Source organism: Marmota marmota, unplaced genomic scaffold (assembly GCF_001458135.2).
Source record: "Marmota marmota marmota unplaced genomic scaffold, marMar, whole genome shotgun sequence".
Taxonomy (NCBI): Eukaryota; Metazoa; Chordata; class Mammalia; order Rodentia; family Sciuridae; genus Marmota; species Marmota marmota.
In genome coordinates this window covers 24,839,187-24,862,050 of record NW_026000026.1, presented here as the reverse complement: position 1 = coordinate 24,862,050, position 22,864 = coordinate 24,839,187, and the positions used below count along the sequence as shown (strand labels likewise).

General features: G+C 45.7%; 1 protein-coding gene across 1 annotated transcript; it reads right to left on the bottom strand.

Annotated features, from left to right (window-relative positions):
• Window positions 1–5,603: 5,603 nt before the first annotated feature.
• Commd7 (COMM domain containing 7) lies at window positions 5,604–17,878 on the bottom strand. The gene is made up of 9 exons (XM_015484278.2): window positions 17,870–17,878; window positions 17,528–17,581; window positions 17,337–17,439; window positions 9,220–9,276; window positions 9,106–9,143; window positions 8,256–8,346; window positions 8,031–8,080; window positions 6,889–6,937; window positions 5,604–6,049 (listed from the first exon to the last, which is right to left on the bottom strand). The coding sequence occupies exons 1-9, from the start codon at window positions 17,876–17,878 to the stop codon at window positions 5,973–5,975; spliced, it is 528 nt and encodes a 175-aa protein (XP_015339764.2). The 3' UTR covers window positions 5,604–5,972.
• Window positions 17,879–22,864: the final 4,986 nt, after the last annotated feature.

Genomic DNA, 22,864 nt, shown 5'->3' with positions numbered 1-22,864 from the left:
TGAATTGAGCTTTTCTAGGTACACAGGGAAGAATCTCCACCTCCTCCCCTTGGACTGAAGAACACCATCAAATCTCAAACCAGCCCTGTTTCATGTGGCGAGATGGGAAAACAGAAGTACTGTCCAATTCAGGAGGACAGATGAAACTCTTCACCAACCCGTCAAGGGTGACTTAGGAGGAGAGCCAGGGTGCTGTAGAGGACATCCCTAACATCAGGTTGACTTCAACGCCTAAAACTCACCCAAAGGCATCTGCTGGAGGGAGACTCTTGACAAGTTCTCATGTAGCTGGTCACCTTCCATTTATTTATTTATTTAGCAGTACTGGGGATCGAGCTCAGGGCTTCACGCATGCTAGGAAAGCAGTCTACCACTGAGCTACAACACTGGCCATTCTAGTTTGTTTCTTTTCTTTCTTTCTTTCTTTTTTTTTTTTTTTTGTACTGGGATTGAACTCAGGGGCACTTAACCATTATGCCACATTCCCAGCTCTTTTTAATATTTTATTTAGAGATAGGGTCTCACTAAGTTGCTAAGCTGGCTTTGAACTCAAGATCCTCCTGCCTCAGCCTCCCAGGCACAAGTCACTGCACCAGGCCCTAGTTTCTTTCTTTCTCTCCCTCTCTCTTTTTTTATTTTTTGTTGGGGGTAGATACCAAGGATTCAACTCAGGGACCCTCGACCACTGAGCCACACCCCCAGCCCTATTTTGTATTTTATTTAGAGACAGGGTCTCATGGAGTTGCCTAGTGCCTTGCTTTTGCTGACGCTGGCTTTGAACTCCTGATTCTCCCGTCTTAACCTCCAGGAGGCGTGCGCCACCACACCCAGCCCTAGTTTATTTCTATGTGAACTTTTTTTGTTTTATACTTTTTCTTATACTGGGGATTGAACACCAGGGTGTTTTCCAACTGAGCTACATCCCCAGGCCTTTTTATTATTTATTTATTTATTTATGGTACGGGGGATTGAACTCAGGGGTACTTGACCACTGAGCCACATCCTCAGCACTATTTTGTATTTTATTTAGAGACAGGGTCTCCCTGAGTTGTTTAGGGCCTAAGTTGCTGAGGCTGGCTTTGAATTCATGATCCTCCTGCCTCAGCCTCCTGAGTTACTGGGATTACAGGCTTGTGCCACCCGGCCTGGCTTTGTTTTTTATTTTGATGAATGGTCTCACTAAATTGCTGAGGCTGGCCTCAAACTTGGAATTCTTTGATCTCAGCCTTGCAAACTGCTGAGATTATTCATGTGTGCCACCACACCCAGCTATTTATTTATTTGTTTATTTATTTATTTATTTTGTGGTGCCAGGGATTGAATCCACGGGGATGCTACCAATGACTACACCTCTAGAATTTTTAAAAATATTGCTATTTTGAGGCCGGGCACAGTGGCGCATGCCTGTAATTCCTGTGGCTCAGGAGGCCTAGGCAGGAAGATTGCCAGTTCAAAGCCAGCTTCAGCAAGGGCCAGGTGTTGAGCAACTCAGTGAGACCCTGTCTATCTCTAAGTAAAAAATACAAAATAGGGCTGGGGATGTAGCTCAGTGGTCGAGTGCCCCCGAGTTCAATCCCTGGTACCCCCCTCTAAAAATATCTTGCTATTTTGAGACAGGGTCTCTCTAAATTGTGCAGGTTGGCCTCACACTTGTTATCTTCCTGCTTCAGTCTCCAGAGTGGCTATTTAAACATGTTTTTCCCCCCCAGGAGAGTAGGTTCAAGCCAGCTGCAGTGGCACAAGTTTGCAATCCCAGCAACTCATGAGGCTGAGAGAGGAAGCTCAAAAGTTTGAGGCCAACCTCAGCAATTTATGGAAACCCTATTTCAAAATAATAAAGAGCTGGGGATGTGGCTCAGTGGTCAGGTGACCCTGGGTTCAATCCCTGGCACCAAAAAAGAAAAAGAATGAACTGTAACCAAAGACTAAAGCCTAGGACAGGAACAAGTGAATCAATAGGACGATGAAGTGCCTGCATCAGAGGATCCTACTGGAATCCCCAGCAGGAAATCCCCTGCAGCTCCTGGTCAGTGCTCCTTCTCCAATAGATGATGTTCCTGACAAAATTCCAATACCCCAAAGGGACTGGAGGAGTTTAAGGAGTCCATAATGGCTCTCACTATCCAAAAGGAAGTGAGCACTTGAATAGAAAACAGACTGTTGTTATCTGTGTCCAGGGTTTATCTTTACCTCCTCAGGGCCCCAGGAGCTCCAACAAGGACTGTGGGATCAGGCAGCAAAGGCTTGGCCGGCTAGTGGAAGATGGCTCCGGAAGATGGGTACCCAGCCTGGCCACCTCACCCTTCAGTTCCATCTCTGCTCTATGTTAAAACTGACCAACAGCCAGGCCCAATGCCACTTGCCTGTAATCCCAGCAACTTGGGAGGCTGAGGCAAGAGGATCATGAGTTAAAAGCCAGACTCAGCAACTTAGCAATACCCTGTCTCAAAAATAAATAAATAAATAAAATTATATATATATGCTGGGGATGTGGCTCAGTGGTTAAGTGCCCCTGGATTCAATCCCTGGTACACACACACAAAACAAACAAACAAACCAACCCTGACCAACAATCAGAACAATTTTCCCAGATTCATTCTTTTTTTTTTTTTCATTTGAGTTGTTATCCCCATTTTGTAGAGAAGGAAAGGAGGGTACAGAGAGTTCCTTTTTTTTTTTTTTTAGAGAGAGAGAGAATTTTTTTTAATATTTATTTATTCATTGTAGTTTTCGGCGGACACAACATCTTTGTTTGTATGTGGTGCTGAGGATCGAACCCGGGCTACCGCTTGAGCCACATCCCCAGCCCGATTTATTCTTTTTTTAATTTTTATTTTTAGATGTGGATGAACATAATACTTTTATACTTCTATTTTTTTTCATTTATTTACATGTGGTGCTGAGGATCTAACCCAGAGCCTCACACGTGCCAGGTAAGCGCTCTGCCACGGAGCCACAACCCCAAGCCACAAACCCAGCCCTTCCCAGATTCATTCTTATAAAGCGAGGCAGGTTTGTGAGGTCCTAGCATGGAGGATCTATGCCCAACCTCATTTCATCTCAACAAAGAACACGTGCGGGTGGGAGGAGGAGTGGAGCTGCAGATGCTCAGCAGAGGGTTCACCAAGCTGAAAAACAAGTTTCTTATCAAGAAGCCTGAAGGCTACACTGGACATAGTGGATCAGGCCTGTAAACCAGCAACTGCAGAGGCTGAGGAGGAGGATCACAAATGGAGGGCAGCTTCAGCAACACAGGGAGTTCAGGCCTCAAAATAAAAAGAGCTGAGCTGGGAGGCTGAGCCAGGAGAATCCTGGGTTCAAAGCCAGCCTCAGCAATGACAAGGCGCTAAGGAATTCATTGAGACCCTGTCTCTAAATAAAATACAAAATAGGGCTGGGGATGTGGCGNAGTAGCTCCCAGCTTAGCGGAGGAGGTGCAGAGTGATCTACTTGGTAACTCAGGTGAGAACTGCACCCATTTTAGGACAGTCCCCTCCTACCTGTACTGGGGATTGAACCCAGGGGTGCTTTACCACAGAGCTATATCCCCAGCCCTTCTTACTATTTTTGGGTACTAAGGATTGAACTCAGGGGCACTTGACCACTGAGTCGCATCCCCAGTCCTATTTTGTACTTTATTTAGAGACAGGGTCTCACTGAGGTGCTTAAGCCTTTGCTAAATTGCTGAGGCTGGCTTTGAACTCGCAATCCTCCTATCTCAGCCTCCTGGGTCCCTAGGATTTTAGGCATGTGCCACCATGCCTGGCTTATTTTTTTTGAGACAGGGTCTTGCTTAGTTGCTGTGGCTGGTCTGAATTTGTATTACTGCCTCAGCTCTAAATATCTAGATTTCAAGTGTGTCCACAGGGCGTCTGGTGGAGTTGTGGTTTTGAGGTGAAGGAGTTGCCAGAGGTCACAAGGTTAATCAGCAGAAGGGCCAGTACCGGAACCTAAGCAGTCCAACTCCAGAGCTGCACTCCTGGCCCCTGCAGCAGATGGATGAAGGCCCAAGAGGTCCTGTGAGACCCTCTGAAGTGTGTGGAAGCACTGTAGGTCCAAGGGGACAAGAGGAGAGAGCCCATGGCTTGAGATCCAGTACAGGGACCCGCTAGGGGACAGTGGAGATGGAGTGTTGGAAGAGGTGGGCGGGGCCACACTGTTGGGGGTTGGGCTTCATCCTGGACGCCATGCTGAGTCTGAGCAGCTGGATTTGTGGGCTCACATAAGACCAGCAGGAAGTGGGCAGGGCTGTGGAAGAAGCTGAGGCTGAAGACAGGTGGGGTCATCTGGAAGCCACTGTGGTGACCCATCTGACCTGGGCAGGGCAAAGAGCTGCTGGCCAGAATCTGTCCAGTGGCCAGCTGAGAGCAAGTGCTGCAGTGTCCTGAGAGACCAGCAGCACTGGATGTGCTGAGGTCCCCCCAAGTTCTCAGGATCTCCATTTTTAGGCACCCAGGGATTAAACCCAGGGGTGTTTGACCATCAAGCCACGTCCTTAGCCCTTTTTATTATTTTCTTTATTTTTTAGTTGTAGATGGACACAATACATTTATTTTGTTTAGCTTTTTTATGTGATGCTGGGGATCAGACCCAGTGCCTCACACATGCTAGGCAAGTACTCTGCCACTGAGCCCCAGCCCCAGCCCCCTTGTTTGAGACAGGTCTCACTAAGCTGCTTAGGGTCTTGCTTCATTGTGGAAGCTGCCTTCAAACGTGCCATCCTCCTGCCTCAGCCTCAGGAGTGGCTGGGATCATAGGCATAAACCACTCTGCCTGGCTAGGGAAGGCCTTAGCTCTCTGCAAAGCAGATGAGTTTTTAATCCATGCACAAAGAAAACTGGATTTAGGGCTGGGGCTCAGAGATAGAGTGCTCAGGCAGAAGGGCCAGTATAGGAACCTAAGCAGTCCAACTTAGGTAGCACGTGCGAGGCCCTGGGTTTGATCCTCAGCACCATACAAAAATAAACAAAATAAATGTATATAAAAAAATTCTTTAAAAAAATAGGACTTAGACCTTTTCTTCAGAACCTGTATTATTTATCATCTAACCAACACAGGTGGTCAGCTAGATCCCAAATAAACAAAGACATACAGAGCCCTCTCTGTCAGTCACCTGTGCAATCTGCTTCTGCTTTGGGTGGGGGGAGGGTAATTAGCATGTTGCCTTTTTTTTTTTTTTAAGTATGGGGGATTAAACCCAGGGGTGCCAGGGGTGCTTTACCACTGAATTACATCCCTAGCCCATTTTATTTTTAAAATAGTTTAGTTGTCAATGGATCTTTTATTTATTTATTTATATGTGGCGCAGAATCAAACCCAGTGCCTCACACATGCTAGGCAAGAGCTCTACCACTGAGCCACAACCCCAGCCCCCTGCTTTTAATTTTTTTTGAGATAGGGTCTTACTAAGTTGCTGAGTTTGGCCTTAAACTTGTGATCCTCCTGCCTCAGCCTCTTGAGTTGCTGTTGAGTGTTTATTTCAAGTTATGGCATCATTTCTTTTTCTTTTTTTCATGTCTTTATTTAGCCCAGATACCGTTTCTTTTTTTCAATTTTTAAAATATTTTATTTTTTAGTTTTAGGTGGACACAATATCTATATTATTTTTATGTGATGCTGAGGATCAAACCCAGTGCCTCATGTGTGCTAGGCAAGTGCTGTATCACTTGAGCCACAACCCTGGCCCCCAGGTACCATTTCTTTACTGTGGAACTTTGGTGGGGAGATGAGGCCTCCCCCCCGCCCCCACCCAAATCTGAGGTGTAGTCAGTAGCCTGTTGGTATCTAAAACTTGTCTGGAGATGGGTGGTGGTGCTGTTCTGGGCGACTCTCAGGGCTGGGCTCTGTAAGTACTTAATCCCGTTGTTTTTCAGAAGCCTCTGTACACCTGCACTCCCAAGAGCCAGCAGGGCCACCTGGAGAGAGGAAGGTGCCTTGAAAGCAGTCACCAGGGAAGGGAAGGCAGACAGAAATCAGCTCAAACACTCCATGCTGGTCCTGGCTCGCTCCATCTCGTGCAGGAAGCTGTAGAACTGGGGCAGGGTTAATTCTGGGGAGAAAAAAAAAATCCAGTTTGAGGTAAATGTTTCCAACTCTATAGAACCGCACAACCCAGAGTTGTTTTTTTTTTTTTTCCTGTACCAGGGATTGAACCCAGGGGCGCTTACCACTGAGCCACATTCCCAGCCTTTTTTTATATTTTATTTTAAGACAGGGTCTCCCCAAATTCTTTAGGGCCTCGCTAAGTTGAAGCTGCTGAGGCTGGCTTTGAATTTGTGATCCTCCTGCCTCAACCTCCTGGGTTGCTGGGATTACAGGTGTGGGCCAAGACGCCCAGTCGGGATTTTTTTGTTTTTGTTCTGTTCTTGTTTTTGTGTGCTGAGTTCGGGGAACCATCCCAGGGCCAGTGCATGCTAGGCAGCACTCTACCATTCAGCCACATCCTCAACCACAGATTGTTTTCTCTTTTGGCTTAGCACATCTGAGTAGCTCTAGATGGGAAATTGGTCACAGTAAAGGACAGAGTCCTGAACACAGAAGGTTCTTGGCTCCCTAAGAAAAATGGGGAAGTGTGAGAAATGGCACCACTCCACAGCACAGAGTCAGGAAAGCCTGGGGAGGCTCAGCCAGAGCCTCTGGTCTTCATCATGCTTGGAGCCTCCCAGCCCCCACAGCTCCCTGTTCACAAAGGGGCTTCAAGGCCAGGGTCTTCAACAGGCTGGTGGCTTAGCAAAGCTCTGGCACCAGGTTTCCTGAGGGGGAAGGTCAGGGGTGGCTCCTGCACAGCCTGGTGGAGACTCTCTCCCTGGAGACATGCTGGTGGTGGGTCTCACCAGCCTAAGCAACAGAAGAGAACCTGGGAAAGGCTCAACAGGGATCCAGACTCACCTAGGTACACATTTTCAGTTTGATTTCCTTTTTTAACCACCAACTTTAACTAAAAAAAAAAAACAAACAAAAAACGTAAATTAAGAGGATGACAACTGGGCAAAGAAATTCTCCAAAACCCTTTAATCCAAATTCAATGCCAAAGCACTCCAGGGCTCTGCTCCCGAGCCCCAGCCCATCATCACAGGGATGCACAGAAGTGGTCCCCATCACCCCCCATAGGAGCTCTGACACTTCCCATGATCACAGGAAGAACCAAACTTTCAGGAATAAAATTAAGATCTGTTTAATTTTTTTGGATACTGGGGATTGAACCCGGGGTACTTTATAAATGAACTACATCGCCAGACCTTTTTGTTTTGAGATAGGGTCTTACTCAGTTGCTTAGGGTCTCATTAAGTTGCTGAGGCTGGCCTTCAACTTGTGATCCTCCTGCCTCAGCCTCCCGAGTTGCTGGGATCACAGGAGTGTGCCACTGCACTGGGCTAGGATCTGTGAATCTAGAAGTAGGCAAGTCAGTGACCATGCCCTTGGATCACACTGCTCTGATTTAAATTCAGTGGAATAAGTATTTACACAGTCATTTAACATTGAACCCAAGGCCTCACACATGCTAGGCAAGTGCTCTACCACTGAGCCACACTCCTAGCCCTCCAACATAGTTTCTTTGGGGACTGAATCCAGGGCCTTGTGCATGTGAGGAAAGGCAAGCACTCTACCAACTGAGCTATATCCCCAGTCCAGTTTCTTCTTTTTCTTTTCTTTCTTTTTTTTTTTTTTTGGTATAGGGTATAGAACCCAGGGTCAATTCACCCCTGTGCTAAGCCCCCAGTTATTATTTTTTCCTTAACTTTGAGATTAGGTCTCACTAAATTGCTGAGGCTAGCCTTGAATTTGCAATCCTCCTGCCCTGGATGGAATACCTGTGATTTCCTGGCTTAATAGTTTTTTTAACCAATAAATTTTTTTTACCCATTTTCTTTTTTTTTAAGTTGTAGTTGGACACAATATCTTTATTTATTTATTTTTATGTGGTGCAGAGGATCGAACCCAGGACCTTGCACATGAGAGGCGAGTGCTCTAAGGCTGAGCCACAACCTTAGCCCTTTTTTCTCATTTTCAAAGATAAAGAGAAGACTTACTTGTAAAAAAATACTGCCCACTTTTTCTAATTCACTGCTTCCAGATGTCACTGTGATACAAAAGAGAAAAATAAATGAAGAAGTGACTGATGAAGGATTTCCCAGAAAACCCCAATTTTACAGGTTGTCAGCAGGAGCCACGTGAGTGCAAGCTGCTGGCCCCATGGTGTTTGAGACTAAGACTCCCAAACCCTTGGGATCCTGGAGTTGGCTCTGACCAGTTACCTCCAAACTTCCACTCCATGTCAATAAGCTGGTTAATCATCAGGGTCTGCCCCAGGGCCCACTGAGCAAGGGTGGGGGCGTTCTGTTTCCACTGTGAGGAGAGCAAAAGGCCAGAGTCACAACATGGGAAAAACGCACCCCCTCTCCATGCCACCCCAAACAGCAGTTCAGTATTTACAGGGAGTGGGGAGAAGACAGACCCAGGGGCTCCTCCCCACTCACACAAATGGGGGGGTACAAGAGGTATGGAGCAGCGAAGCCGAGGTGATTGTTTTCTTCCCTTCCAAGACTTAACCCATGTTGACCCCAAAACTATATTTATTAAACCCAGAAGCTCAGGACGCTGAAGCAGGAGGACTGTGAGTTCAGAGCCAGCCTCAGCCAAAGGGAGGCCCTAAGCAACTCAGTGAGACCCTGTCTCCAAATAAATACAAAATAGGGCTGGGGATGGGGCTCAAGGATTGAGTGACCCCGAGTTCAATCCCTGTACCAAAAAAACAAAAACAAACAAAAAAAAACAGGGCTGGGGGTATAGCTCAGTTGGTAGAGTGCTTGCCTCCCATGCACAAAGCCCTGGGTTCAATCCCCAGCACCACAAAACAAACAAACAAACAAACAAACAAAAAAACACGACCAAACAAAAAACTTTATATTCCATCAAATTAGAGAAGAAAAAATGTGACTTGCATGACATGTACTAAACAAGGCGGATCAGAAGCCCTGTGTCACTGGTTGGTGTGGCACCCAAAGAAATGAGGCCTTGAGGGTCCCACCCATCAGCACTTCCCCTTTCTTTCCTTTTCACTGAAATAAAAGCAACCCATCTTAACCTTGATGACGAGAATTATACCTTTTCAGAAAAGTAAGTGGCTTTCTCCTCACTGAGGCCTGCAAGAGAAAGGGGGCTCATCAGCATAATAAACAGCCCAGAGGCCCTCCCCCAGCAGCCCTGGGCGTGACCTACCCAGAGTTAGGAAATCCGCCCGGACCTGCTCAGCTGTGAGACTCCTCTTCAAGGCACCTGGGAGGCAGGGGAGACAGGGCGAGAATGAATCTGCTGCAACAAGTATTTGACCGGCATAACCTGGGGGATGCAGAGGACAAAAGGCTTGGCTTATGCACCAGGAAGATTGCAACCCAGCAGGGGGAGGGGAGACACACTTCAGAAACAATGCTGGTCACTGTACAAGTACAGAGCGGCCCTCCAGGGAGGGTGGGAGAAGCTGGAGACAAAACTTGAAATATCTACCTATATTTATGGTCATTCTGGTCACTTACATTGATTTATTCTTATTTATTTAAACACAGGGTCTCAGTTGCTGAGGCTGGCCTCAAACTTGCCATCCTCCTGTCTAAGCCTCTGCTGAGTCTCTGGGATTACAAAATGTGTACCACAGTGCCTGGCTGTCACTACCGTTTTAACTAAAATTAAGTAAAATTTAAAAGCCTACTGTTGCGCTGTTTCAAATGCTCAGTAGCTACACAGGGTCAGAGACCGCTGCACTGGACAGTGCAGATTATAGGCCATTCCCATTTGCCTAGAAAGTTCTATGGGAGGCCAGTGATTTGGAAGCCTGAGGCCAGCCTCAGCAACTCAGTGAGGCCCTAAGCAAGTTAGTGAGACCCTGTCTCAACATAAGAAATAGCCAGAGTGGGTGATGGCTCCGTGGGAAAGCATCTCTGGGTTCTACTGGAGCTCCATGGGATGCACATGCCTGTAATTCCAGCTACTTGGGGAGGCTGAGGCAGAAGGATCACAACTTTGAGTCCAGGCTGGGAAACTTAGCAAGACACTTGTCTCAATTTTTTAAAAAATTTGTTTTAATTAGATACAATGTCTCAAATTTTTAAAAAATAACTAATAAAAGAGACAATTCTACTAGACAGTGCCATCTGGCCTCTACAGCTCACAAGTGACTTGCAGGGGGCTGTCTCAGCTTCCCTCCAGAAGCCCTAGAACACCCCTCCAGGGGTTGCTTTGTCCTGCTTTCAGCTGTAATTCCTGAAGACAGAATGTGGCCAGCAGTCTGGGCTTCTCAAGGTTTCAACTTCAGAGGGCAGCCTAGAGTCACAACCGGACAAGAGCTCTGTGACTATCCACTTCTCAATCACCAAAAAATAATTAAATAAAGGATAAAAAGACACCCAGGGCTAAGGCAGGGCCCTGAGCCTACACCTTGAGTCCAAGTGCCCACCCCCACCCCGATCCAGGAAAACAATCCCAAAGGCTGTGGTGCCGGTAAAAATCCACCACATAAACAAAGAGAGGAAATCTTTTATCTCCAAGATCAGACTGGGCAAGGAAACCACGGGGAAATAAAAACGCAAGACCCCAGGAAACCCCAGCCATAGGCTCTTGAGAGGGGAGACTTCCCAGTCATGAGACGCACTCATGACCACCAAGGGGACAGCTCCCTGGTTTATGGCCAGAGCAGATCTTTTTTTTTTGCAAATACACTACCACTGAAATCTCCCTCCAGCTCCTTTTATTTTCTTCCTTTCTGTTGTTTAAAAATTCTCTAATGGGGGCTGGGATTGTGTGTGGCTCTGTGGCAGAGTGCTGCTTGGCATGTGTGAGGCACTAGGTTCCATCCTCAGCACCACATAAATAAATAAATAAATAAAATAAAAATTTTGTGTCCATCTGATAAATAAATAAATGGGTCCGAGGGTATAGCTCAGATGGCAGAGTGCTTGCCTAGCAGGCACAAGGCCCTGGGTTCAATACCAAGCACCAACAAAAAATTTTTTAAAATACATAAATAAAGGTTCATTGACAACTAAAAAAAAATACATTAAAGAAAAGTCTAATCATGTAGAAGTAGGTTGTTGTCGTTTTAATGTGAAAGTGGTAAAATTGTGGGCATTTTTTTCAGGGTGGGGGCTACCAGGGATTGAACTCAGGGGCTCTCTACCACTGAGCCACATCCCCAGCCCTGTGTTGTATTTTATTTAGAGACAGGGTCTCACTGAGTGGCTTAGTGCCTCATTGCTGCTGAGGCTGGCTTTGAACCCATGATCCTCCTGCCTCAGCCTCCCAAGCCACTGGGATTACAGGCACGTGCCACTGCGCCTGGTTGTACATTTTTATTAAGAAAAAAAAAAGTTACTTTTTGGGCAAGGCCACAACAGCCAGTCAGTGGCAGAGCCAAGTGGCTTTCAGGCCAGAGTGGCACCAAACCCTAATTCTTCCTGCTCCAGTCATCCTGACAGTCTGTCCTGGCCGTGCCTCCACAGTGAGGACAGGAAGGCTCACTGAGCTCCAGGCCCAGCAGCAGACTCTGGTCTCCCGCAGGCAGGAGGCAGGAGCCAGACTTAAACATGCATCTGCCTCCTGGGAGGCCTCAGGATCTCAACTTCTTCAGTTTCTTCCTTTGGTGATTCTTTGTTCTGAGCAAATGCCAGCCAAGGCAGGCCTGCAGCCCTGGACCTAAGGAGGCCTTGGGGAAAACTCCTGAGACAGCCTAATGTGACGCTCATGCAATCAGGATTGCAGCCTGAGAAACTTAGGGAGACCCTGTCTCAAAATGCGGGGTGAGGCAGGGCTAGGGACTTAGCTCAGTGGTAGAGCACCCCTAAGCTCAATCCCTAGTACTAAAAAACACAAAAATACCAGAAAAACCCAGGCTTAAATAGAGTCTCTACTGCCAAGTTATCTGTAGTCCTAAAAGATGACATAACCATAATGACAGTCATAATTAAAGCAGCAGACCAGCCATCGTGCATTCTGGTCAGCACTTTACATTCATTAGCTTTCTCACCTTTCTAGCAAGCAGCTTGAGGTGCCCTCAAGCTCCATTTCATCCTTGATGAAACTGATTCTTAGACAGGTTCAGTCACTTGGCTCAAGGTCTTATGCAGCCACAGGGAGTAAGCCAGAACTTTCTGGAAGGCCACCCAGCAACCAAATGCAAGGTGGAGCCCTTATGTGGATCCAGATGGGAGCAACCAACCACCCACACACTCACTGCACTAGACAATGGGGACATCTGAGCACTGATTGCATAGTTTCCTTTCAGATGATAATGACATTGTGGTTATCTTTTAGAGATAGTACTTAGCAGTAAAATGGTACAACTGACATTTACTTTAAAATAACTCAGTTTGGAGAGCAATAAAAAAGGGGTGGGTGCAGATGAAACAATTTGGCCAGGGGTGGACAGCTGTGAAAGTGGGGTCCTCTTATGAATTACATACTTGCCAGGTGTGGGTGGTGCACACCTATAATTCTAGTAACTCAGGAGGCTGAGGCAGGAGGATCACTTGAGCCCAGGAGTTTGAAACCAGCCTAGGCAACTTAAGTGGGACCCTGTCTCTTAACAAAAAAAAAAGCACTTTTCAAAGCTTTTACTTGAGATCCCTTCTGTCCCCACCTCCCAAAAAGGAGGGCTGCACAGTTCCCAGTGAACAGACACTGGTTCAGCAGCTTCTTCCCTATAGGACTTTTCGGAGGCTGAGACGTGGCAGTGTGTGTGGGTCTCCAAGGTTTCAAGGCTAGGGATGGGGAACAAGGAAGTCCTGGCTCTGTGTGGCCACTGAAGCCTTGTATTGGTGGACATGACATGCCCACTGGGGGAGAGTCCCTGTGAGGGCCCCTCAGCTGTGACAAGCGGCACTGTTGCAATGGCATCTCACCAGGTAAGCACAACCAGGGTTCCGGAAGAGAAGGGGATGGGACCCAAAGGCTCTTACTTTGTGGATTAAACGGTAAAAGGTCTTGGGTGCCAAACTAAAGACTCCATTACAGATGGTAAGGAGCTGGGAGCAGCAACAGGAACCATGCTGGGACCCTTAATGCCCTACCTAAGCCCCAAGGCTGAGAACTTGTCCTGGGATGGCGCCTTTGGGACTGGAAAGACAGACATCAGAGGACAAGGCAGAAGAAGGGGCCAAGCTGCAATCTCAGATGCTTCAGAGATGTTCTAGAAGAAACAGATGATCAGGCAGGAAGGCCCTGCAGGACAGAGTGTAAAAGGAAGAGAAGCTGACAGTGGACTCAGAGGTTCAGCAGATCAAACCCGAGAGCACTCCACCCAGAACTGGCAAAGCTCTGGACCAGTCAAGAGGCAAGTTCAGGTCCCCATCAGCAGGTGATGGAAACTTGATGTCATAGTCTGACAGTGAGACACAGGGCCGAAAGCTGGTTGGTCAGTCAACCAATAAAGGCTTGAGGTCTGAGAGTGCAGCTCAGGGCTCAGTGCTGGGCACCTGTTCAGCATGGGCAAAGGCCTGGGTTTGATCTTCAGTGACACACACACACACATACACCCCTCATTTACGCTCATCCTACTTTAAAATGTTTTTTAGGGCTGGGGTTATGGCTCAGTGGTAGAGCGCTCACCTAGCATGCATGAGGCACTGGGTTCAATCCTCAGCACCACATAAAAATAAAAAATATTATGTCCACCTGAAACTAAAAAATAAATATCCTCTTTAAAAAAAAAAATAAATAAATAAAAATAAAATAAAATGTTTTTTAGGGGCGGGGGCTGGGGCTCAATGGTAGAGTGCTTGCCTGGCCCATGTGAGGCACTAAGTTTGAACCTCAGACCCACGTAAAAATAAGTAAAATAAAGCTCTATCTACAACTAAAAACATTTATTTAAAAAAAATTTTTTTTTAGGTACAGGGGGTTGAACCCAGGGCCTCGAACAAGGTGCTCTGTTAGTGCTCAACCACTGAGAACCTCCCCAGCCTGGGATTTTCACTTTTGACTCCTCCATAGCTCTGCATTATTTAAAAAGTTTGTAATAAAAACGTGTTCCTGTATTAAAAGAAACTTCAATTTCTCATTCAACCAAGAGGACAAAAAAATGCAAGAATCACAGAAATAGATCAGAAAATTTTGCAATTAGAAACCTCTAGACTGTTCTGGTTTCACCCCATAGAATCTAAGGAGCATAATACAAGGCAAAGAAGGGATTTTCAGTTTGGTGCAGTAGTGCACGCCTGTCACCCCAGTGACTCGGGAGACTGAGGCAGGAGGATCACAAGTTCAAGGCCAGCCTCAGCAACTTAGTGAAGCCCTAGATGACTTAGCAAGACCCTGTCTCAAAGGGGTCTTGGTTCATGGTTAAGCACCCCTGGGTTCAATCCCTGGTACAGGAAAAAAAGTGGGGGGAAGGGAAGGGAAGGTACCACCACAGGGACAAACAAATTAAGCCCCCAGTTTCTTCTTCCTTTTTTTTTTTTTTTTTGGTCCTGGGGATTGAACCCAGGGATGTTCTACCACTAAGCTACTTTCCCAGTCCTTTTTAAAAATAAAATTTATTAGAGACAGGGTCTCACTAAGTTGCCCAGGCTGGCCTTGAACTTGGAATCCTTCTGCCTCACCTCCTGAGCAGCTGGGGTTGCAGGTGTGCACCAGTGTTTGGCTCAGGATGCTGGCCTAATTCCTCTCAGCCTGGTCAAAATTACTCACTCTTCAAAACTAGGCTCAAAGTTACCCTTCTCTCTCCCCCTTCTTCCCTCCACACCCTCCCCTTCTTTCCTCCTCTCTCTCCCCCTTCTTCCCTCCCCCCCTTTGCAGTACTGAAACCAGGACCCCTGTGCATGGTAGGCCAGTAAGTGCTCTACCACCAAGCTCCATCCCCAGCCCTCACATCTGTCTTTAAATAAACTATTAGTTAATTTTCCATATTAACAGTAGCAACCTGGTAGACAATACATAGCCAAAAACCAAACAATTAGACCAACTTGGAATCCTACCTTCTAGATATGGCCACAGCTAACTTTGTTTTTTGCCCCCATGCTGAGGAATCCAACCCAGTGTCTCAAATCAAATATGCTAAGCACACACTCTACCTACCGCTGAGCTACATACATCTTCCGTTCTTAAACTGTTATTTTTATGATCAGTGGCCAGGCTTGCTGGTGTGTGCCTGTACTCCTAGCACACACCAGCAAGGTGTGTGCCAAGGCCACGGCAGGAGGATCACAAATTTGAGTCCAGCACCTTCAACTTAACAAGATGCTCTATCAAAATAGGAAATAAAACCAGGCATGGTGGTACATTCCTGAAATCCCAGTGACTCCTGATACTGAGGCAGGAGGATTGCAAGTTTGAGGCCAGCCTTGGCAATTTAGTGAGGCCCTAAGTAACTTAGTAAGATGGTGTTTCAAGATAAAAATAGAAAGGGCTGGGATGTGGCTTCATGGTTAAGTGCTTTTGGGTTCAATTCCCAGTACCAGAGAAAAAACAAATCATATATTGTGAAAGTTTTCCATATTATTACATTTTCCTCAATAGCATCTTTTAAATTAGTGAATAATAGAAAAAAACCCCCACCTTTTATTAGGGCTAAGTATTTTATTTACATGGTCTCAATCTGTACATGTTCCCTCTCTTTAAAAAAAAAAATTGCTTAGTTGGAGGGAAGATCACTGTTCTGGAGGGCCACTTCTAGGGGTGTGGAGAGATCAGGCACCTGGCTGACTCAGAAGTGTGTGTGTGTGTGTGTGTGTGTGTGTGTGTGTATATATATATTTTTTTTTTGTAGCAGGGACTGAACTAGGGCACTTACCAACTGAGCCACATCCCCAGCCCTTATTTTTTATTTTGAGACAGGATCTCACTAAGTTGCTTAGGACCTTGCTAAATTGCTGAGGCTGGCTTTGAACTTTGGACTCTCCTGCCTCAGCCTCCTAGGCTGCTGAACTACAGGCCTGGGCCACCATGCCTGGCAGAAGTATACCCTTTTTTTTTTTTTTTGGATAGCAGGGATTGAACTCAGGGACACTTGACCACTGAGCCAGATCCCCAGCCCCCTTTTGTATTTTATTTAGAGACAGGGTCTCACTGAGTTGCTTAGCTCCTCACTTCTTGCTGAGACTTTTGGCTTCAAATTTGCAATCCTCCTGTTTCAGCCTCCAAACCACTGGGATTACAGGCATGTGCCACCGTGCCTGGCAGAAGTATACAATTAGTTGTAGATGAACCAATACCTTTATTTTATTTATTTTTATGTGGTGCTTAGAATCCGACCCAGTGCCTCACACACACTAGGTAAGCGCTCTACACTGAGCCCAGTCCCAGTCCCAGCCCCAGCCCCAGCCCTAGCCCCAGCCCAGAAGTATATGTTTTTGACCACCATGTTTCCCTATAAAGAATGACTACGGCTTGTTAAAACAATCCCTTGCTGCCAGGCAATCTGATGGTTTCTAATTTTGCTCCACCATAAACAGTACTACAATGAACATCCCTACAGCTGAATGTTCCTGTTCCTGACCTCCTCCCTTCCACTGGGAACATTTACTGATTGTTCTAGGCAAACTCTGTTCCTCAAAACATCTGTAGTATACTTGAGCAAGCTGGCACAAGCCTATAATCCCAGTAATTTGGAAGGCTGAGGCAGGACAATCACAAGTTCAAGACCAGCCTGGGTAATTTAGAGAAACCCACCTCAAAATTAAAAAAAAAAAAAAAAAAGGGGCTGGGGATATAGCTCAGTTGGTAGAGTGCTTACCTTGTAGGCATAAGGCCCTGGGTTTGATCCTCAGCACCACACACACACACACACAAAAAAAAATTATTAAAAATTTAAAAATTAGGGCTGGAGATGTAGCTCAAGCGATAGCGTGCTCGCCTGGCATGCGTGTGGCCCGGGTTCGATCCTCAGCACCACATACAAACAAAGATGTTGTGTCCGCCAAAAAAATAAATAAATAAATATTTAAAAATGTTTTTAAAAAAATTTAAAAATTAAAAATAAAAAGGTCCAGGTATGGTGGTGTACACCTCTAATCCCAGGAGCTGAGACGCTGAGACAGGAGGATCGTGAGCATACTTGGATGACTCTCTGGACTCAAGAATGCTCAGGTGCTGGGCGAGGTGGTGGCACAGGTCTGTAATCACAGGGCTAGGGAGACTGAGATAGGAGGATCATGAGTTCTAAGCCAGCCTCAGCAAAGATGAGGTTCCAAGCAACTCAGTGAGACCCTCTCTCTAAATAAAATACAAAATAGGGCTGAGGATGTGGCTCAGTGGTCAAGTGCCCCTGAGTTCAATCCCTGGTACCCCCACCCCTCAAAAAAGCATGTTGGGTAACATCTCCAGCCACAACTGCCAATGGAGCTACTCACCATTGGGAACCAGGAGGAAGCTTTTCACGATGCTTCTGAGAGGGCCCAGACTGATCTGATTGGTGGTGGCAAATTCAGACAGTTGAGCCAGAAACCTTTCCACCTGAAAAGAGGGACCAGGAGTTCACTTTCGAAGTTCCTCAGACCCACTGACCTGTGCTTCGCAACTGTCCTTATCACAAAATACTTACCTCTTTGGGCTCGATTAGGAAGTGGAAAATTACTTCTGTCAGGGCTGAGAACTGCTGTAAAGAGAACAACACAGAACATCAGTGCCATCTTTACTATGGGTCAGTGTGCCACATCCCATCCAACCCCTTCAGGGAAAGGACCAGCAGCAGAAAAGCCGCTGGGATTACAGGTGTGCACTACCGCACCTGGCCAAAGACCTGATTTGATTATTTTTTTTGTGTGTGTGGTGCTGGGGATTGAACCCAGGGCCTTGTACATTTGAGGCAAGCACTCTACCAACTGAGCTATATCCCCAGTCCTGCTTTGATCATCTTAAAGTTACAAACAATCAAAATACTCACCACCAGCATCCAGGTATCTGCACCACTATATATATATATTTTCAAAATACTTTTTAGTTGTTAATGGACCTTTATTTATATGTGGTGCTGAGACTCGAACCCAGTGCACCACCATATTGTTGGTAAAGCACAGATGTTTTATTGAGATAGTCAGGAGACATAGAGACATAGAGAGCTAAACTGTGTGCATGCACCCGTGCAGGGACACACATAGATCTCTGGGGTTCAAATACACAAACACACAGTGAGAAAAGATCTGAAAGGGGAAATCACCAGAACAGTAAGAGCAGTTACTTAAGGGTTGGGAACACAGTTCAGGGTGACAAACTTGCCTAACGTGTAGAGGCCTGGGTTCAACTTTCAGCATGGCCAGGGCCATGGGGAGAATGCATTTATGTGTGGTAAGATACTTCTTTTAATTTTTTGCAATGCTGAGAATTGAATGAATCCAGAGCTGGTATCCACTACTGCACACCTGTAAACCCAGCTCTGGATATTCTATTCTTTTTTTTTTTTTTGTACTGGGGCACTTTACCGCTGAACTGCATCTCAGGCCATTTATATTTTTTTATTTTGAGACAGGGTCTAGCTAGTTGCTGAGGCTGGCCTTGAACTTGCCATCCTCCTGCCTCAGCCTTCTACGTAGCTGGGGCTATGGGACTTAGCCACGTGCCCAGCCCTGCTTTGCTTCCCTCTCTTCCGGTCTACTCCACACTATATCTTTGCTGATTTGGGGGTTGATCCCAGGAGTGTTCTACTTCTGAGACACTTTGCAACCAGGCATGGTTTGGGGCACTTTGGCCAAGGCATCTCTCCAAGTTGCTGTTGCCTTTGAAAAATTTTTACTTGGGGTCAGGCTTGCCAAGGATGGCCTCAAACTTGTCATCCTCCTGCCTACTGAGCAACTGGAATTACAGATATGCGCCACTGTGCCCAACAGGATAATTTTTACTTTCTGTTTGCCTATCCATATTTTCTGGGTACCCCTAGCACTACTGCTCACAATAAACACCTTCTTATTTATATAACAAAATAGTAAATTTTCCCAGGTACAGTGTCACGTACCAGTAATCCCAGCAACTCGGGACGCTGAGGCAGGAGGGTCACAAGTTCGGGACTGGCCTCAGCAACTTGATGAGGCCTTAAGCAACTTAGCGAGACCCTGTCTCAAAATAAATAAAAAGGAGTGGGGATGTGGCTCAGTGGTAGAGCACCCCTGGGTTCAACTCCCAATACAGAAATGAACAACAGTGAATTCTAACACTTTATTATAATGCTGTTTTGGAATAGTCTCTTGCTGTTTTGTGCTTGCAAATCTTTTTTCTAGTGCTATTTGGTTAAGGTGAACACTTGTGTTTCCCACAAATTCTTATGTTGAAGCCCTAACACCCAGTGTGATTTTTTTTTTTTGGGGGGGGAATTGGGGACTATGAGGTGATGGAAGTTAAATGAGGTCACAAGAGCAGGACTCCAGCCCTGAGAGGCTTTATGCATACAAGGCAAGCACTCTACCAACTGAGCTATATCCCCAAACCTATACCTGAGCTTTTACTGTTTTATTTTTTTAAATTTTTTGGGATACCAGGGATTGAACTCGGGGGCACTCAACCACTGACCCACACCCTCAGCCCTATTTTGTATTTTATTTAGAGACAGGGTCTCATTGAGTTGCTTAGCACTTTGCCATTGCTGAGGCTGGCTTTGAACTCATGATCCTCCCATCTCAGCCTGGAGAGTGCTGGGATTACAGGTGTGCGCCACCTTGCCCAGCAAACATTTTATTTTTGAGACAGGTTCTTGCTAAGTTGCTGAGTGTTGGCATGGAACTCTTGATCCTCCTGCCTCAGCGTTCCAAGCTGCAGGGATTACAAACTGCAGGGATTACAGGTGTGAGCCCCTATGTCCAACTCCTTTATTTCTTTTTTTTTTTTTTTAAAGAGAGAGGGAGAGAGAGAGAATTTTTAATATTTTTTAATTATCGGCGGACACAACATCTTTGTTTGTATGTGGTGCTGAGGATCAAACCCGGGCCACACGCATGCCAGGCAAGCGCGCTACCGCTTGAGCCACATCCCCAGCCCTCCTTTATTTCTTTAATATTTTTTTCCTGCAAATATGTAAAACTGGCAGGACATGGTGGCCTATGAATCCCAGCAGCTCCAGAGTCAGGAGGATTGCAAATTCAAGGCCAGCCTTAGCAATTCAGCAAGGCCCTAAGCAAAAAGTGAAACTCTGTCTCAAAATAAAAAACAAGGGGGCTGGGGTTGTGGCTCAGTGGTAGAGTGCTTACCTAGCATGTGTGAGGCACTGGGTTTAATTCTCAGCACCCCATATAAATAGATGAATAAAATAAAGAACCATCAACATCTTAAAAATAATAATAGTACTAAAAAATAAAAACCAAAAAGGGCTGGGGATGTAGTTACCAAAAAAAAAAAAAAAAAAAATCTTAATTAAAAAAAAAAAAAAAAAGTGGAACTGTCAGCTCTTTGGCTGAATATCCTATGTCACTCAGAGCTTTCTGAAAATTGGGTCAGCTAATTAGAATGCCAAGCACTCTTCCACTTCTAGACCCAGCCCGATACTGAGGCTAAATCCTACTTTCCCCATTGGGTCTCATCCTCCAGTGTGGTCCCAAGAGGAGCTTCCTGCTAATCTGCTGTGTTGCCTGCTCAGACTTCCATCCCTAGTTCTGCTTTCCCAAATCTTCCTTATCTTTCAAAACCCTACCAAGATATCATGATCCCCCAGAAAGAAAGGGATCTATAAGAGGAAACCACAGGATGAAGCAAGACAACCTAGAGAATAGGAGAAAATACCTGCAAACAAATCATCTGATAAGGGGTTAATAATCAGAATCCAGCCAGGCACAGAGGTGCTCACAGGTAATCCCTGTGCTCTAGAAGCTGAGGCAGGAGGATCACAAGTTCCAAGACAGTCTCTGCAACTTAGTAAGGCCTCAGAAACTTAATGAAATCCTGTCTCAAAACATAAAAAGGGCTGGAGATGTGGCTCACTGGTTGAGCACCCCTGGGTTCAATCCCTGGTACCAAACAACAACAACAACAACAAAACCCCAAACCAGAAATCATAAGGAACTCAAACAACTCCATAGCAAGAAAACAAATAACCTAAATCAAAAATGGGCAAAACAGCTGGGCATGGTGGCACATATCTGTAATCCCAGTGATGTGGAAGAGAATTGAGAATTGTCAGTTTGAGGCCAAGCTCAGCAGTTTAGCAAGACCCTGTCTCAAAATAAAAAATAGAAAGTTCTGTGGATGTGGCTCAGTGGTTAATCACCCCTGGTTTCAATCAGGCTGAGTGGGGTGGCACATGCCTATAATCCCAGCTACTAGGGAGGCTAAGGCAGGAGGATTCCAAGTTTGAGGCCAGCCTCAGCAACTCAGCCCCTGTCTGAAAATAAAATTGTAAAAAGGGCTCAGGATGGAGCTGAATGGTGGAGAGTTTGCCTAGCAAGCTGAAGGTAGCAGGTGGAATCCCCAGTACTGCGGGGGAGGGGTGGACAAAAGAAAAAGGGACCTTCTCTGATTCTCAACTTCTCAGGCTTCCTCTTAGAAGCTGGCCTGGGACACCTAGAATTTGCAACCTCAATGAGGAACAGAAACTTAGCAGCAAGAAAGTTCCTTGTATAGTTTTGCCTAGTCACAACACTGTAAATATTGCAAAGTGCACAGTAAGGATTTCTTGCATAGTTGCCTCTCCCTGGAATGTTCCACCCAGGACTATCCATGCATATCAAAATCTTAACTAGTATCCAGGGCCAGTAAACAGGGGAAAGAGAAAGTTCATTCTAGACTGAGAAATGCAAAACAAGGAGATAACCATTTCTCATTTATCAGATATGCAAACACAAAAGTTTGAGGAGGACACCAGTGTGGGCAAAAGGACAAGGAAGGAGACAGGTCCCCACACTGTTGAGAAGACACACTGGGGCGAATTTTCTAGAGAGCCATTTTACAGTATGTATCTTTTTCTTTTTCTTTTTTTTTTTTTTCTTTTGATACTGGTGACTGAATGGGGGAGCACGTAACTACAGAGCCACATCCCCAGCCATTTTTATTTTTTTATTTTAAGTCAGGGTCTTACTGTTCTATATGTGTAATATAGGAATTGTGATGCATTCTGCTGTCATGTATTTAAAAAGTAAAACCAAAAAAAAAAAAAAAAGACAGGGTCTTACTAAGCTGCTTTGGGCCTCCCTTAATTGCTAAGGATGGTCTCAAACTTGCAATCCTCCTGCCTCAACCTCAGGAGCATCGGGATTACAGGTATGCACCACCATGCCTTGCCATAACTGTCTTTTTTTTCTTTAGTTGTAAGTAGACACAATACCTTTATTTTATTTTTATTTGGTGCTGAGGATTGAACCTAGTGTCTTATGCATGCAAGGCAAGCATTCTACCACTGAGCCACAACCCCAGCCCCAGCAGTAACTAATTTTTAAGTGATCATATCTCACTTCAAGGAACATATGCTTCAGATATGTTCCAGACATGCTAACACAAAGCTGTCTCCTCCTTCAAAGCACTGTTCAGTTGGGCACAGTGACACACACCAGTGATCCCAACAACTTGGGAGGACCATAAAGGAGGATCACAAGCTCAAAGCCAGCCTCAGCAACTTAGCAAGGCCTATCTGAAAATAAAAAATAAAAATGGCTGAGGATGTGACTCAGTGGTTTAGCAGCCCTGGTTCAATCCCCAGTACAAAAACAAAACAAAATCCGGTGAGGAGGAGCATGCATGCCTGTGAGGCAGGAGGATCATGAGTTCTAAGCCAGACTCAGCAAAGGCGAGGCACTGAGCAATTCAGTGAGACCCTGTCTCTAAATAAAATAAAAAATAGGGCTGGGATGTAGCTCAGTGGTCGAGTGCCCCAAGTTCAATCCCCGGTATCAAAAAAAAAAAAAAAAAAAAAAAAAAAAAAAAAACCAAAAAAGCCCAACCATGGACTGGGGATATAAGCTCAGCT

Bases quoted from the DNA above. Each gene is read 5' to 3' on its own strand.
- Commd7 (XM_015484278.2), bottom strand. The intron at 8,347-9,105 runs GTATAATTCTCG...CTCTCCTCACAG, and splicing joins CCACTTACTTTTCTGAAAAG to TGGAAACAGAACGCCCCCAC. The intron at 6,938-8,030 runs GTAAGTCTTCTC...TTTTTTTTTTAG, and splicing joins TGGGCAGTATTTTTTTACAA to TTAAAGTTGGTGGTTAAAAA.